Source organism: Scatophagus argus, chromosome 23, assembly GCF_020382885.2.
Source record: "Scatophagus argus isolate fScaArg1 chromosome 23, fScaArg1.pri, whole genome shotgun sequence".
Lineage (NCBI taxonomy): Eukaryota > Metazoa > Chordata > Actinopteri > Scatophagidae > Scatophagus > Scatophagus argus.
Window position 1 is genome coordinate 8,832,190 of NC_058515.1, and position 16,260 is coordinate 8,848,449.

The 16,260-nt window shown below is 40.0% G+C and overlaps 1 protein-coding gene across 2 annotated transcripts in view; it reads right to left on the reverse strand.

Annotated features, from left to right (window-relative positions):
* The window catches only part of LOC124054209 (glucosidase 2 subunit beta-like), a 109,703-nt gene that overhangs the window by 2,043 nt on the left and 91,400 nt on the right, over positions 1 to 16,260 (reverse strand). For both annotated transcript variants that reach the window (XM_046379904.1, XM_046379905.1), the window contains exon 14: positions 2,844 to 2,943. In XM_046379904.1, the coding sequence (XP_046235860.1) occupies positions 2,844 to 2,943 (100 nt within the window). The remainder of the gene's footprint in view (positions 1 to 2,843; positions 2,944 to 16,260) is intronic.

A 16,260-nucleotide genomic window follows, 5' to 3' on the forward strand; every position in this document is an offset into this window, starting at 1 on the left:
GCCATCTGATCTGATCAGCATATGTGCGAGGATGTCCTCCATCTTGGACAGGTGAGTACTGAAACACTTTACCCTGAAAACACTGAACCCACTTTAGTGACAAGTAAAGCAAAAGTAAAGTAAAAATCCAGTGTCACCAAAATCAGTGAATAAAATTTTAAAAAATGTGTTTGTCTCCGGTGCATCAGTTTATCTGCTGTCGGTAAAACTAATCATTCTCCAAAGATCACCAATTACCTCTCACTGCTTCGAAAACTGCGTGCACAACTACAGAATACTATAGCGGGTTGAGCAACTTTTTGTTTTGTTTTAAACCTCCATGATATGTCAATGTTTCTTGTCCTATCCAAGTTTCTCAGATTTAGATTTTGAGTACTGTGTTACACTGTCATCAGGACCAATAGAAATGATGGTGGAATTTACAAAAAACAGAACTCTTACCCTTTAAACAATGGGAGAGGCTGGTTCAGGTCTGAAGCCACAGTGGCGCTAGTTATAGCTGAACTCACTGCTCACATGTAAGAGTCACAGTCCAGCACTTTGGATTTAATTAATAAATGAAACAGTTCAGCTACCCTTCCCTACAGACTCTTTAGATACACTGCATGCTGCTTGAATTTGGATTACCTCAATATCCACCACTGAAACAATACATCACTGGTCCCACTACTCAAGTATAAAGTGTGTTTCACTGCTGAAAGAGAAAGCACTAAAAGACGAGGTTCAGCTTTTCAAATATAACGAGCATCGACTCCTGACGAGACTTCATTTATGCCGACTGCACACGGTTCGGGGTTGTATCAAAGGAATTCAATTTAGTCTTTTCAAAGGGGAGCCCGCAGATGGCATGAGTACATACATTTGCAAACGGCATTCATTGGAGTCTGATTTGAAGAAGGGGGGCCAGGAAAAGAAAATACGATGATTAAATGTGCTGCATTTTTAATTGAGCAAATTCTCACACAAAAATGTAAAATGGATCTCATAAAAGTGAATGAAAGAGAAGGGAATACAGGGAAAATAGAGAGAGGGGTACAAAAGAAAAAAGCTGCAGGGGAATGCAACCGAGGTGACATTAACCATAAACCCAGTGAAGACTGACAGGAGGGGTGGGGGGCAAGTCAGCTATCATCACTTGGCTTTGAACAAAACATCTTTTTTGCCAGGCTGCTGAGTGGGCCATGAGGACTGAATGTCTTTTACTGATTGACTGACTAACTCTGCATTCTGCACTCACATGCAGAGAATGAGGCATGCAGAGAGCAGACTGAGAGAGAAGGCTTTCGATTGTCCCTGATGGAGCTTCATTCGGCTGTGTTCTTTAGCGTTCCCCCTGGAAACAAAAACTCCATGGCCTTTCTGTAAAGTTGTATTTATTTCAGTGGTGGGTTTATAGTAAGCTACAAAATCGTTGGGCTTCTGTGGTGGAAGGAGTGTTTTTTTTGGGTTTTTTTTAAGTGCACAGCCAAAGAGTCTTCTTTGGGCTCATGTGAAAAGATGGTTCAGCATCATTTATGATCATATGTCAAATGTCAAAGAGTATAGGAAAACATGACTGTTGCAGTACAAACATCAGCCAACCCTCAGTTTGCTGTGAACAATTTTCTCATCAGTGTCTATTAAAACAGCAGGTTCTGTCCAGAGCTATGTACAGAAAGACATGTTGCTGTAATTTTTCAATGTTGGCAGCAGAACTGCATTAACTGCAGAAACTTGCTATGGTCTTTATTCCTATAGTGAAAATCTCCTGCATCTTTACCTGTTCTCCTAATAAAATCATGTACATTCCCACATCACAATGATGAGCTATCATAAATGAAACTTAAAACTTCCTCCAGAATTTTCAAAAAGTCTTTCTCGAACATTTCTCCTCATTTGTAGTTTCCTCGACAAAGAGGAAATAACTGTAATTAATTGCAGTTTGGAAACATTATTTCTGTTAGCTAAACAAAAAAAAAAAACAACAACAGCACATTAACATTGAGTCCATCAGTACAACAACAGACTCATGTTAATGTTAGCGTCCTGTCAATAAAAAAACGGAACATGAAGATGAGTCAGTTATTGTACTGATGAAATTAGTGCTGTGGAAATGGACTTTATACTAAATTTAACCCAATTCAAGTAATGGATGTTCAGTTTCATGGATGGTAACTGAATTAAAAAAAAAAAAACAACAACAACAACAACAAAAAACCTGCTGCACTTCTATGAGGGAATCAAAACTTATAAGAGGAATAATTGGTGGGTTCTTACGGAGATGCACATTACGCTTAATTTATCAAGAAATCATGAACATGAAGGAAGAATTAAGCTTTCATTATAAAGGAGGCTTCTTGCTAAAACTTGACATTCTACACAACAGGCAAAGTTATTAATACATTAATGTCTATCTTTTAATAAAGGCCTGAGCCACTATTTGAGAGTTGTTTTGTAAGAAAACTGTCCATCAATCCATTATGTATCAGCGCTTATCCTTTGGATGGGCGTGGGGACTTGGAGCCAGTCTTAGCCTACACTGAGTGAGCAGTGAGGTAAATCCTGGACAAATCGCCAGTTCATCACAGGACTGATAAATAACCAACAACAACTCACCTTACCTGCATGAGGAGGCCAGAGCACCCGGGGGAAAACTGCTCAAACGTGGGAAGAACATGCAAATGTGCAAAAATCAATCAAGTAAACATCTGCTGTGTTTACTGGATTTTTCTATGAATCAATCTGAAACAAAATGATTTGCTCACATTTGTGTTTGCCTCTTTGAATTCTCACATTCTATCATATGCTGTGAGTGTGTGTGTCTACTGTGGGTCTGTATGTATGGTTTTGTGGGAAACACTTACTGTAGTACTGCGTGAGCCGCCTTGCCAGCAAGGTTCTCCATTCTCATACACCATCTGACTGTACTGGTTCTTTGGTGTACCTGCCCACATCCCCCACTTCCTGAAATAAAGAAAAAGAAAAAAAGAAAAGTCTGGCTTTAATATTTGTGTCCGTGAAAACAAAGTTTCTGTCCATCAGTCGAGCTAAACAAAAATCACTCATTTTCCAAGAGCACAGAAACATATATATATATAAAAATATATATATAATTTTTTTTTTTTTTCAAAAAACACCACTAGCTTGGCCTATTGAAAAACCTTTTCTTCCAGCAAAAATAACAAGCTGGCAAAATGGCCAGTCTGGCAGTGCCCTCCTTTGGATCCTGGCACTGCGCTCTCACGTCCCCTCTCCTCTTCAACAATGGAGGGGAAATATTAATTACCATTTTATCAGAGTTAATTCTGTGTGCAGTAACACACGAGGGAAGAAGAGAAAAAACACATGACGCTAGTGAAGCCCATCTCAAATGAGGTTGTGCCTGCCCAGTGCTAGCTAATTACATTCTCACCAAACATTTGGAAAACCAAAGCAAACCAGGGTGCCAGTGGACACTGTCCAACACAGCTCGCAGTATCGACAGATGCCATTTGATTACACTTTCACCGGCTAACTTCCTCTGATCTTTTGTTGAACTTCCTTCAGCTTTTTTGAGGTGGCGTCGACTGCAGACGTGCTGCTGGTTAGTATTGATTTTTGCAAAACACTGTAATCCTGTCAGGGAGTAAAGTCTTTTCTGCATTTGGTGCATAGTTGATTGAAGATTTTATTTATTTATTTATTTATTTTTAACTGAAAGTGGATGTTGCTCTGATCTCTTGCCCCACATAGGCTCACAAGTATTTGTCTGTCTGCAATGCTAAATAGAAATAATAAAATCATTCTTTCAGCTTTCACTGAAACAAATACAAATACTAAGAAAGACACATGATGGTCAGCAAGCCTTTTTTGTAAACTGCCAGTCAAAGTTCTATTAATCAAAAAAGGCTGCAAGAAGCTATAAATTCGATGTATTAATTTGCTTAAGTGCTTTTCTCAACAGAGCCAACCCTGTCAAAAGTTCTCAGCACTTGATCAATGTGCCTACATTGACCTTTCTAAAGAGGATTAAAGTAGAGAGAAGCAAAGAAGTTATGTTCTTTGAAGCTATATTTCATGATTCTCTAATTGATAGATATTGATTGATAGATTATACTTTGTATATCTCTATCTTTAACATGGGAGTACACGAGAGGTAGTAAAAGAAAAACTCCAGTCGGTTGTTGTTGTGTCCAACGAAAATAGAATTTCTTTAAATGCTCTTTTATTCTCATTTGACCTTGATAAGGGCAAACATGAGTCCATCTGATTTCAAAAAACACACTCCAGCTTTTACAGATACATGGCTGTCTTCAATCCCTGGCTGTGGCTTTTCTGCCGCACCATGATGCGCATGGCTTATTTAAGATGCCTGAACGGGTCAGTCAGAGGTGAATTGCTCACACAAGTGGAAGCCAGCTGGGCCCGAGCGTCTCGCCTTTTTCCTTCCAGCATGTTTGATTGGATTTTAGCACTCTCTTAGTACCATGAGGCCCTCAAATGGATTGCTGTCAGGGCTGGCGGACATGCCGAGCGGAGAAAGTGACAGAGCTCTGGCTCACACTGCTAGTTGACCAGCGATCCCTTGCGCATCACCTCCATGCTTCCTTGCCTGCTGCACCCCCCACCATCCCCGTAATATACGCAAGAACCTCATTCCCTTGCCTCGCCTTCGTTCACTTCCCCCTTCCTTAATCTCCGTTCTCGCTCTGTCAGCCCTCTGTGTGCCCCAGGAGGCAGCATGGGCCATGTCGATTAGATTTAAGTTATCCCTGAGATGAAGCCAACACACTCCAGTCATTGGGACTCACAGGAGTCACAAGATGGGATCTTATTGACACATCACTCCCAGTAATAATACCTACTTGCACTTGGTATTGGCAGGCCATTTTCTACAGCCAGTTATCACCACACTAGTACAAGGCTAGTCATTTACACCACTGGAAGATATCAAATTGGGCCTTGCTGCTTAATTTCATGGTACCTGGATGCATACACACGCTATATGCTAGTGTGGGACTGACTGTGTGTGACTGACAATATAGCACAATCCAAATGTGCAAAATGGACCCCCTGGCTCAGTGACAACTTAATTTTCTCATCCAATTTATCACAGTTTGGCTTCAAGCTGCATCCATGATACACATGATGCTCACTTGCACTTACAGCAGCAGGGCCACTCTCCTTAAATTAGTGGGTGTGCTGTATGTATGTATCTGCTGCACCTGTTTTCTGCAGCCAAGCAGGAAATCCTGTTTGTCCGCCCAACAAAATGATTCACACCCTGTTACTATTACTATACTGAATACAGGCTCCATTTTCAGGAATAGAGCAAGGAAAATTGACACATTGCTGTTTTCAGTCAAAAAAAAAAAAGCAAAACATGAATGATCATAATTAATGTCTGTAAATAGATAAACACTGGCAGCAGCGGAGAGGAAACTGCAATTTAGTTTTTGTGGAAAATCCATTTCCAACCAAATGCAGGCAAGAGAGGGGCAAACAAGTGCAGACTTCTGTTTATTGATTAATGATGGGAGACAATGAACACATGCTCCTGTTAAAGCTTAAAACCTTGAGAATCTTATTTACAGATATCTGGGTTATGAGTCATTCTTTGTCTGGCCTCCTCTAATGCCATAAAATGTACCTTCCATCACAGATAAACCTGTAATAGCAGTATATCTAGGCAGCTAAACCTATTATCCATACATTTACTTTGCATTGTGGGGGAGATAGCAAGCCTCAGAGAACTCAGACATGCCTCTAAGCGCACACATTAGGGAGTCAATCTCATTTAATTTTCTCTCTGAATCACCAAGGTGCGATTTCTATTGGCATACAGAATAGCAGATGGACTTGTGATTTAATTAGATCCAGTACCCCCCCTCACAAAAAAAAAATTATAAAAAAAAAACATTAAAGCTGCAGTTTCAGCTGCTTCATGCCTTCACAGATACATTTACTCTAAGCTTCAATAAAAAAAAAATGCATGTCCAAACAGCTAATTTTACAGCTTAACTATAAAATACTTATTGGACAAATGGTCTCAGAGTATTGTTTTTGAATTTTTTCTGATCTAACCCACATTAGGAACAATTAGCATTAAAAAAGCTGATTAGCTTCTTTTTCTTCTTCTGATAATGGCTTGAGCTGATATAAGCTCCTCTTATTTCTTTAAAACGAAGTGCTCGCCAGTGATTCTGTTTTAAAACTTCATCGCAGCATTAATCCGTATGCCTCGAGTGATAAATCCCGAAGATCCACGGCTAATCTCGCTCAACACTGGGAGGAGAGTTACCCCCTCTGATATAGCCACAAATCAACCTTTCAAAAGCAATTATCATTTAGACAACTCTACTATGGTACTTAAAACACCCTGCAGATACTGAGGGAGGGGGGAAAAAATCTGGGCCAAAAGTGTATTTGTGCGTGTTTGTGTGTCTGTGCATGTTTGTGTGTTTTGAGATCAACACTGGAGAGAAAATGGATGAACAAAACCACAGGGAGAAAAGAACACAATGGTGGCCCCGTTTGGTATGTCTGTGGTTTTCCTCAAGAAAAAGGAATATAAATCTGCTCATTTGCCTTCAGTGCTTTCTTCAGTGTATGTTTGTGGACATTGGAAAGCTGATGTACACTCCACTGAGGCACCGCCATATCTGCTTCTCATGCACACCAGCAAGCTGCCTGGTTAAATTCATGAATGAAACATGTTTGTAGACATATACACTGCATGTAAAGGAATTTTATTTATGTGCTAATGTGTGCTTTTACAAGCAAAGAGAGACACTTGTATCTCTTAAGCTCCCAGGAACCAGGCTTTGAAGTAGTGGTCAAACAATGTAATTACATCAGGTAAAGCACAATGCCCCAAAAGAAAGAAAAGTTTTGTCTCGTAAGCTTATACTGTGAAAAATTGTCTGTAAATTGGTGGATAATTTTGTTGAGCATCACATATCCTGCTCAGCATCACAAATGACTTGTTTCATAATCAGAAGTACACTATATAGGCAAAAGTATTGGGTCATGTGACCATTACACCGATTGGGAATTCAACGACGTCGTATTTTAAATACATAGACAGCTTTGCAGCTATAATAACTTCCATTCTTCTGGGAAGGCTTTCCGTAGGAATTTTTGCTCTGATGTTGGACGAAAAGGCCTGGCTCAAAATATCTGTTCAAGTACATCCCAAAAGGTGTTGGATGGGGTTGATGTCAGGGCTCTGTGTGGGCCAGTCAAGTTCTTCCACACCGCATGTCTTTATGGAGCTTTGCTTTGTGCACTGGGGCACAGTCATGCTGGAATAGAAAAGGGCCTTCAACAAACTGTTGCCACAAAGTTGGAAGCACAGCATTGTCCAAATTGTCTTGGTATGCTGAAGCATTAAGATTTCCCTTCAAGCCTGAAAAAACAGCCCTAAAATCTGGATACTTTTGTCTATATAGTGTATTTTAAGTCTTTTATAGCACGTTGTTCTCGCTGATGCTCTGAATTGACAAGATTATGCAAGGCAGCTAGAAAACACATCATAGGCCACATTATTTTGAATTAATACCATTTAGCACTAAGTGGAAAAGATGCTAAAACTCAACCAGTGCTGAAACACTTTAAATGATACCCAGCTCTAGTGGGCCCATTAGCTTATTATTGTAATTTATTAGTGAATGTCAACATCAAGCCCAGTCCTGCAAATACACTCCATTCATTTGCAGCATGTGCCAGCTCAGCTTCAGATTACTTGTAAATACTTCTCTAACAACCGGCTCCTCACCCTGAATCCTAACCTGTGTTAAGATGGTGTAAAGTCTGTGCTTATTACCGTCACCTTCCCACTGTAGCATCCACTCATTAGCTGCCACTGCAATGAATTATACCTCACAGCTATGCTTTTCACTGCTTTAACAAGGGGTCTGGAGCGGCAAGTTAGTCCGCTCACTGTGCTGTTAATGCGCTAATCATTTACAGCATGAGACGTCGCACTGCACTGGCAGGTAGAGAGAGCAATTTGGGAGCTGGTGGCTAATTTGGATTTGGTGAAGCGGTATTACAAAAAAAAAAAAGGCCTTGCTCTCATAGCCAAGCCAAGCAGTGCCCAGCATCACTAACCCCTGCCACTCTAGTAAGGTCACCAATCAGAGTGTGGCGTTTTAAGATGAGTCCAGACACTGTCATTACTGTGCCAGTCACCAATGCTCCTCTCATCCTCCTACCACCCATTGTGCCCAGCACCTTAATAAATAATTCATACGGGCAGGAACATGCGAAGAGCACATGCTTTCACTTCAGTTCACATGATGGATATACAGAGAGGGCATTTATATATCCTTTTTTTTTCTTTGTATCGGTGAGTTGTGGAGAAGAGAACAGGATTTAAATATATTATTATACATAATAGTGTATGTGGGAATATAAATAACTGTAACTACTGAAACTGCAGGCAGCAGCCGGGATGTTTTTGTGTCTCGCAATTCTGTTGGACAGTTTTCTTGTGTATAGGGTGCTGACCCACATAATTACTCCAAATCAGTGAGTAACATCCATGGTACATTTTACATAAACAGAACGCCGAGTCCATTTTATGTGCAGTTATAAAACAAACTCAGGGTGCATATTTCATCAACACCTCCTGACAGATATGAATCAGGGCTGATGTCAAACCCAAATCAGTATTCTCTTAACAGCTCACTTGTGCCTCATTAACAACTGGGCTAGATGTTGCCATGGCTACCCAGCAGAAAGGCCATCAGGGGTTCACAGTGTCAGCTCCCCCCCCCCCCCCCCGCTCTCCACTCCCTACCACTTTAACCCTCTCCTCAGACACACAAGAGTCATTACCCTTTTGCCTTGATTGCCAGATAAAGTGTGGGCTGTTCGGGGTTCAGGGACCATACAACAAACACATTAGGAACACAAATATATAGCCGTTGCATTTCGCATACAAGTGAGTGTGTTACATAAATGAATTTCTGTGCCTGTCTAGCTGTTAGTGGCTCCACTAGTATACTGTGCCATGCTCCTCTTGAGTGTTGGGCATTAAGCGGCTGCCATATTCCCAGGTAAAGAGGGCCCCTCTCTTTGCTAATGGCACTCCAGCGAATGACCTTGACAGCTTGAAAATGAGCGCATTAAGTAGAACACTTAAATGTATAATTATGCACTTGTTCCACTGAAACTGTCACTACTCTGTAGGTTAAATCATTACGGCTTTGATGAGATCAAAACTTTAAATAATAAAATAAATCCTTTTTTCCCCCCAAATGTCTATCAAAACAATTAATGGATGAGACTGGGCTTTGATATGAACACATGAAAGGAAGCACTCCACTCATTAAGTGGGCGCATTCAAAAAAAAGAAAAAAAAAATCAAAGCAGCGGCGAGGAAAGCAACAAACAGCCATTAGTCATTTTTACTAAAAAGAAATACGCATGAGAATGTGGCATGCTTGTTTAAAGCATGGCATCTTGATTAAAAATTAAATAAGAGAAGATAATGTGTATCATCTATTAATAACAATAGCACTACGTTAAACTTTCATGGTCTGGTCTGCCATTATTCACATGGAAATGTAAAATTTGTATCAATAATGTAGACAAACAATGCACTGACATGAAAATATGCCAGGTGCGGCGGAGTACACAAATAAAAACTTGAAAAACTTGTGTTCAAATTCATTCATTTGTTTCAAATTTGGACCACAGTTAAAAAGAGGGCTGCATAACCTTTAAACTGGCTGTTCCAAAGCCTTTAATTACCACAGTATAATCAAATGACTTTCAGAAAGTAAAGACTGTGATACATCTGTCATGCATACAGCTAATGTGTGGCCTATTGAGAATTTCCCCACCGCAGGACTAATAAAGACTTATCTTATCTTATAAAAGTAAGAAAACCTCATTCAAAATAACATTTTTTTGAAAACATTTTTACTGGAAACAGATCACCAGAACAGTAGAACATAGCCAAAGGTGGTAATAGAAAAATCAACCACATACATAAATATTTCTATTTTGGGCAGTCTTTAATGAACACCATTTTCTATAAGACCTACACTGTCATATATACAGTAACAATGTAGGTCAGTGTAGGTCATGAAGTTCAGACCTGTTTGTAATAATAGATCAGAGAGCACCAGAAAGGGCAGATGTTTTTCAGTAGCACAGAATCTGAAATTATGAATATAAAAGAAAGTTACTGCCACTCTAGCTGCTAAATTTCTACTTGTATGCTAACAAACAAACTTTCTTAAGCTCCAGGAACTTTAAATACTTTTTCTGTATGTTGTAGTAGGTACTCATTTATCTTGGATAGATGGAGTTGGGCTTTGGCTCTGTGTATTGACTTACCTCTTTACTGTAATAATTAAGCTGCTCGATACCAAGCCAGAGCTTCAGTTTCACTTTGCATATAAAGGCATCATCATGCATCTAATAAAATCAGCTTGATATTATTTTGTATGCAGTGAAGTTTTGTTGTGTTGCTCCAAAGTTCCTGTTCTTACTATTCATCCAACGCTGTTTGCTGACTCACACATCCCACAGAGTTAGCAGATACTGAAAAATACTGTCAAATGTCAGCATTGTCAAAACCATTTTACATTTTAGCCTATAACTGCCACCCATAAGTGATGCCATTTTGCCAGGATATGTTAAAGTGTCCCATTTCCCGGTTCAGCCTCAGGATGATGTTCAGTTTCTTTCTGCTCGTTTGTAACCCACTTGTGTTTGAGTCGTTTTACAGTAATAATCTAACAGCTCCCTTATGATTGCTGTGCAATAAAAATGGCCACCTATTGAGATAATTAGCTACAGTACTTTTCTCCTATTTTTACATGCGCAGCCACTGCAGAAAACTGCCGTCGAACAGTGATTAATCTCAAAAGGAGAAGAGAGGCGATGCCATCAGACCTTCATTCCTTTCAATACTTTTAAAAAGACACTGGGCATTTCAGTCGCACTTCATAAGAATATGATGACTCTTACTGATCAAATGAACACATTTCCATTTTGCCATGGCCACAGAGAAGAGTATCTCCTTTCTCAGGCCACTGCCAATACATTTACTCAGCAGGATTATTTGAAATAGTCTGGAGGCATTCATGCTGTTGCACATCTTCCTCTCAGCACATGGGGAATTCTGCTACTGTTGCATTGTGTAGATCTTTTATTTACAGTGTTATAGGAACTGTATTGTGGCAAAACAATATCGGGTCACTAGCACTGGTTTTAAAGTGTGCCTGACAGCAGATGTGAGAGAAAAAAAATGTTAAACAATGTCCGTATGTAGCTCAAAAAAAGCAGATCTGTAAACAGCATGCGTATGGCTACAGTGTGCTGCTACGAGCCAACCTATTTGTATTTTCCACGGTGGCCAGCACATCCCACTCTCTCTGGGGTTGCTCTGCGCTGTCATTTCAACTGCCTGGCTCCTTCGCAGTGGGCATACACAGTCATTCACTGTGGTTTCAATGTTGCTAGGCTACCTCACTTTTCCACTGTTTTCTGTTTGAAAATCTACTGTTCAATAAAGCAGTTCAAGGGAGACCTGTGGGTTTGAATACTGAGAGATATGAACCTGCAGGAGCAACTGACAACACTAATAGCCTTTTTTTTTTTTTTTTTGGTTTCACAATACCATTTTTTTCCCCTTGACTCAGTGGAACTATCTATGCCTACCTACAGCCCATGCATCTGCTTCAGTCACAATATTCATACATCAGTGCATTTATATCCTTATCCAGATACACTTTCCTGTTTTAAAAGTGTACCATCTGAGTCATCACCTTTTTTTTTTTTAGTCTGTATATTCATATCCACCAAGCAGTGTCTAGAACTTATTATTATTCATGTTTTGTCTATCCTGTTTTCAGCTTTGTTGGGTGACTGTTGTGTGTATTCCATGCCTGGGCTGTCAAACACAATGTGTTTCCAAGGTCAAAGGGTGAATAAGCAAGGTGCTCGCCTGCCCAAATCAGCCCTGCCTTTGTGTCCCATCCCGTGTACTCTCGATGATGACAAGCGCAGAGCAGTTTGACCTCGGCACAATGGAAGGCCTAGCTCCTTGAACTTTGCAGGGCGACACACGCCACCCCCGTGATCCCAACCGCGTGGCCGCCTGATTTCCCTGGAGTCCAGAAACAAAAACTCATTGAATGACCCCTCAACCGATCCTTTCCTCCTCCACAGCTACACTTAAATCAACCACCCTTTTTCGTCTAGGAAAACACTTCATCTGTGCATGGGGAAGCTGTTACAGATTTGCATCTTTTATATATTTGTTTTGTCTGGCAAGAATTTATTAGGTCTGTAGATCCATATTTGATGTATTGTTTTCTTACATACTGATGGGCTTTTATAAGAACGTGAATTATTTTTTTTTTCTCTCAACTATCTGAATACAGAATTTAGGTTTCCAAGTTCAAATTTCATGGTCCTGTCTGCTTCCCGACTGTTCCATATCATTGCACCTGAAGCTATTTGCATGTGTTTACCTTAAACTAAGTCTGAGTGGGGCCACATAAATTTTTCAGATGCACTTCTGCTCATGGTGAAAGGTTATATGCCAGACACTGTTATAAGGACATAATTTAAAGAGGTGTGGTTGTGGTTGTTACCAGGAAATGCTAATTACTGGATGTTGACAACGTACATCCTGGGGATCTGTGTTTTAAAACACTTAAATAGATCAAGCTGATAGTGAGCTGTGGTGCAGCATGTATTTAAGCCATTAAAGTCATTTAAAAGAAATGAAATTGAGGTTATATTTAGGGTGCTCACTGCTAACTGGATGAAAGTGCTGCTGGTGTCTTGTGTTACATGCTTGATTGTATCGCCTCAGTATGAACCTGTTTCATGTATTACGTTGACTGCACACTCCGTGTTTCTGCCACTGAGAATTTGAAACTACACTTTACTTTGTTCTGATCTCCGTCATAATTTTCACAACAGTGGTATAATGTCACTGCATTCAATTATGTTCCTGTGGTTTACCATTATGGTGTTATTGTTTCACTTTAATTTTTGAAAACAAGAAAAGGCTGTCACACTTTGCTTATCTCAGTTTTTTTGTTTTTCATGTTGATTTAGTTTCCTGCTTTATATTAAAACTTTTATTTTATGTTTTTTTCCATTTGGACTTTTGACCAATGAACACTCTCAATTACCAAAACAACCAATCAGCTTTAGGTTGGTAAATCAACTTTTCACATATTAATAAACTATTTAGGACGTTTGGGTGCCATTATAATTTTCTTCATTTGCTGCATGTCACTGCAGACACATAAGATGCAGTTTTTATTTCTTCTTCACTTTTGATTTGTTGGGAGGATACAGACTACCACTATGTCTGGTATGCACATGGAGTCTGGCTGTGTGAGGTTTCAATTAGCAGGCAGAATTTACCCTAAAATTTAAAATTTAAATTTAATGACTGAAAATCTGAGTCCAAAAAGTGAGCCTATGAAAACAAATTAGCAGTGGATCAGCTATATATATAATAGTATATATAATATAATATAATAGGTGTTAGTCTAACACACATGAGTGGTATTACTCTTATCTCATCTTCAGCAGGAAAGTGAATAATTGAATTTACCAAAAGAAAACCCCAATCCTTTCATTTTGGTCTGATTCGAGCCAACATACATGCAAAGGGGTTAAAGAGTTGCTGTCTGAAGTGCTAATGCAAGAGTGGTTTCAACATCACATCTGACAGACACAAACAGGAATGTTTCTATATCAATATCAATTTGATATGTTTATATAAGCACAAACACCACTGCTTTACATATATGTGTGTTTGTTTGTCATTTAGGTGGACTTCATTTACTAAACTCCGTGTTTGCTGTCCTGTCAGTGTACCAAACATGTCTGCCCTGGGTGGGGGTGGGTAGAGGGGACATTATGAAGATGGACGACGCTGTCACAGTGGGATGGTGTTTGCCGCAATGCAAGCATTTTCTTCTACTCTATTATCATTATCGTGGCTGATGTTATTGTTACAATAGCCATTTCAGGAAGCGGTTCAGCTGCTGAGACCGAAAGGCAGAAACCGCTAAATGGAAAACGGAGACATTGGAATTCAGGAGGTGAATATGAGTTGTATAATATCTACATTTACAGATAATTGGGAGCATACAGTATGACTGCTGTGCCTTATGAAATCTTTATGGCTTTGTGTGTGGCCACATTGTAGTGTGAGCAAGCAGCTACAGAAGAAAATGTTCCCAGGCTGATGTATTGTTCCTTAAGAACATTTGTAAAGTTAATGGCCTAGCGCCAACTATGCTGCAAAACCAAGCATGAAGGAAGGTTGGGACTCAGGGACCAATTTTAACTTTTATGAGCCTTGACACACTTCACAAACTGAGTGCTGGCCATGAGCGGTAATCAAAATTCAGCAGCAACAGCCTCCATTTAATACTGTAGGAACGTAACATAACTAATCCAAATTAGTCGAAATGGTACAAGCAAGTATTAGCAATGTCATTGCCACAGCAGTCACGGTTCCAGCTTCACACCTTGGCTGACAGGCCACACATGTTAATGCAGTTTCTCTTCCTCTCTCCCTCCTTCTCTCTCACATAGCTGTCCTTTAGGATGCTGAAGCAGGTGTGATAAATGCCGCCGTTTAAATCAAAGCACTACCCTCTCCCCCTCTCACCCCCCTCTGGGGAGAAGGAGGATGCCTCCATGCAGATTGATATCAGGAGGCCCAGCCATATCCTGCAAGGGCTGACTGATGGTCTGTCTGGATAAAAAATGAACTTTATTCCCAGCGTGCGAGCTATGATTCATGTATCTCCCCTCCCCCTCCTCCCCAAAATCTATTCCACATGCAACATCACTACACCCTCTCTAGAAACAGTGTAGTATATCATAAACTGCTGCACCACCTGCCGACACCCAGAAAATACCAATGAGGTGTTTGTGTGTGCAGGTCATAAAACAAGTAAAGTCAAACTAGCATTATTTTTACATTAACACTTTCAGACTTTCTGGGTAAGGGAACATGGCCATCCATAATATTTTTCTGGTGAATTCAGTAACATCAGTCCTATCACAAACATTTCAAGTATAAATAAATAAATAATATATTTGAAATCATCCCCTCAAGTTCTGCCTGGCAGCGATTTGTTCCAAACAGAGTGACCAACTCACATGAGTCGGAGACGTGTTTGACCACTGGTTCCGTTTGGTCCTTCTGCCCTTCCATACCATCATGAGTGACAGGCAGACAGAAGCGCTGGGGTCACATTACTCACAGTTAGCATTCTGTTCTTCCTCTTTCCTGCGCTAAAAACATGGTGAAGCATTGCACTTTCCGCTCCAAAAGTGAGTGGGTAGTGTGGGAGGTGGCGGTGCAAAAAGAACACAGATTCAGATTCCAATTAATTTGCCATCTGAAAGCAAAATGTGCAGAAAGGGATAATTGCTAATAAATTATTTTTACCGTCTCACTTCAACTGCCAAAAGAAGACAAGTCAAGCCTAATGGCATCACGTCTCAAAGGAGACAAAATGTTTCGACACTCTGCCGCTAATTTCCTGTGGTCATTTATGCCTTTATATTGTCTGTTCGCAAAACAAGTCGTTAGTCTATGCGCCCGCTACAACCAAAACAGCACTGCATTTGAGTCCTCCTCTTTAGGGAGGAGTTGCAGCAGATCATAAAAGCTTTTTTTTTTTTTTGCAGAGAGGTGTCAATGTCGATGGAAGAGCGTTTCCATAATTGCACCCTATAAAAGTGTCGGATCACTGACGGTTAAGGCTAATGAGAGGGTGGAAAAGGACAGCGAGACGACATCCTTTAATCATCACCTCAAATCTCTTTTTAAAGAGAAAAAGTAAAAAAAAAAAAAAAATACACAGTGATGTTTTCTTTTTTAAATTCAAAGAAGAGAAAAAGTAGAAAACAAGGCAAATATTGGTATGATATATGTTGTAATCTTCATCTCGTTTGACAGAGATGTTACAATTATGCAAAGGCGGGAAAGAGTGCCATGATGCGATTATAAAAGCAAAACTCAGCAGTTAAGCTTTGCTTTAACTCGGCTGGTAGAAAAAAAAAAGTTACCAAAAGTTACTGCTATACCATGGGCGGTGTTTTTGCTTATCGTTTGGAGAAATCTGACTTCCAGCCTATACTGACACTCCTGGGGAACAAAGAATGAAAAAAAAAAACGAAACGTCTTGTGACAACTAAAGGTCCGTTTCTATGGGGACTGAGTAGCATCTTTCATAGCACACAGGCATTTTGATACACACCAATGTCCAGCAGTCAATACAGCCAATCCCAAGG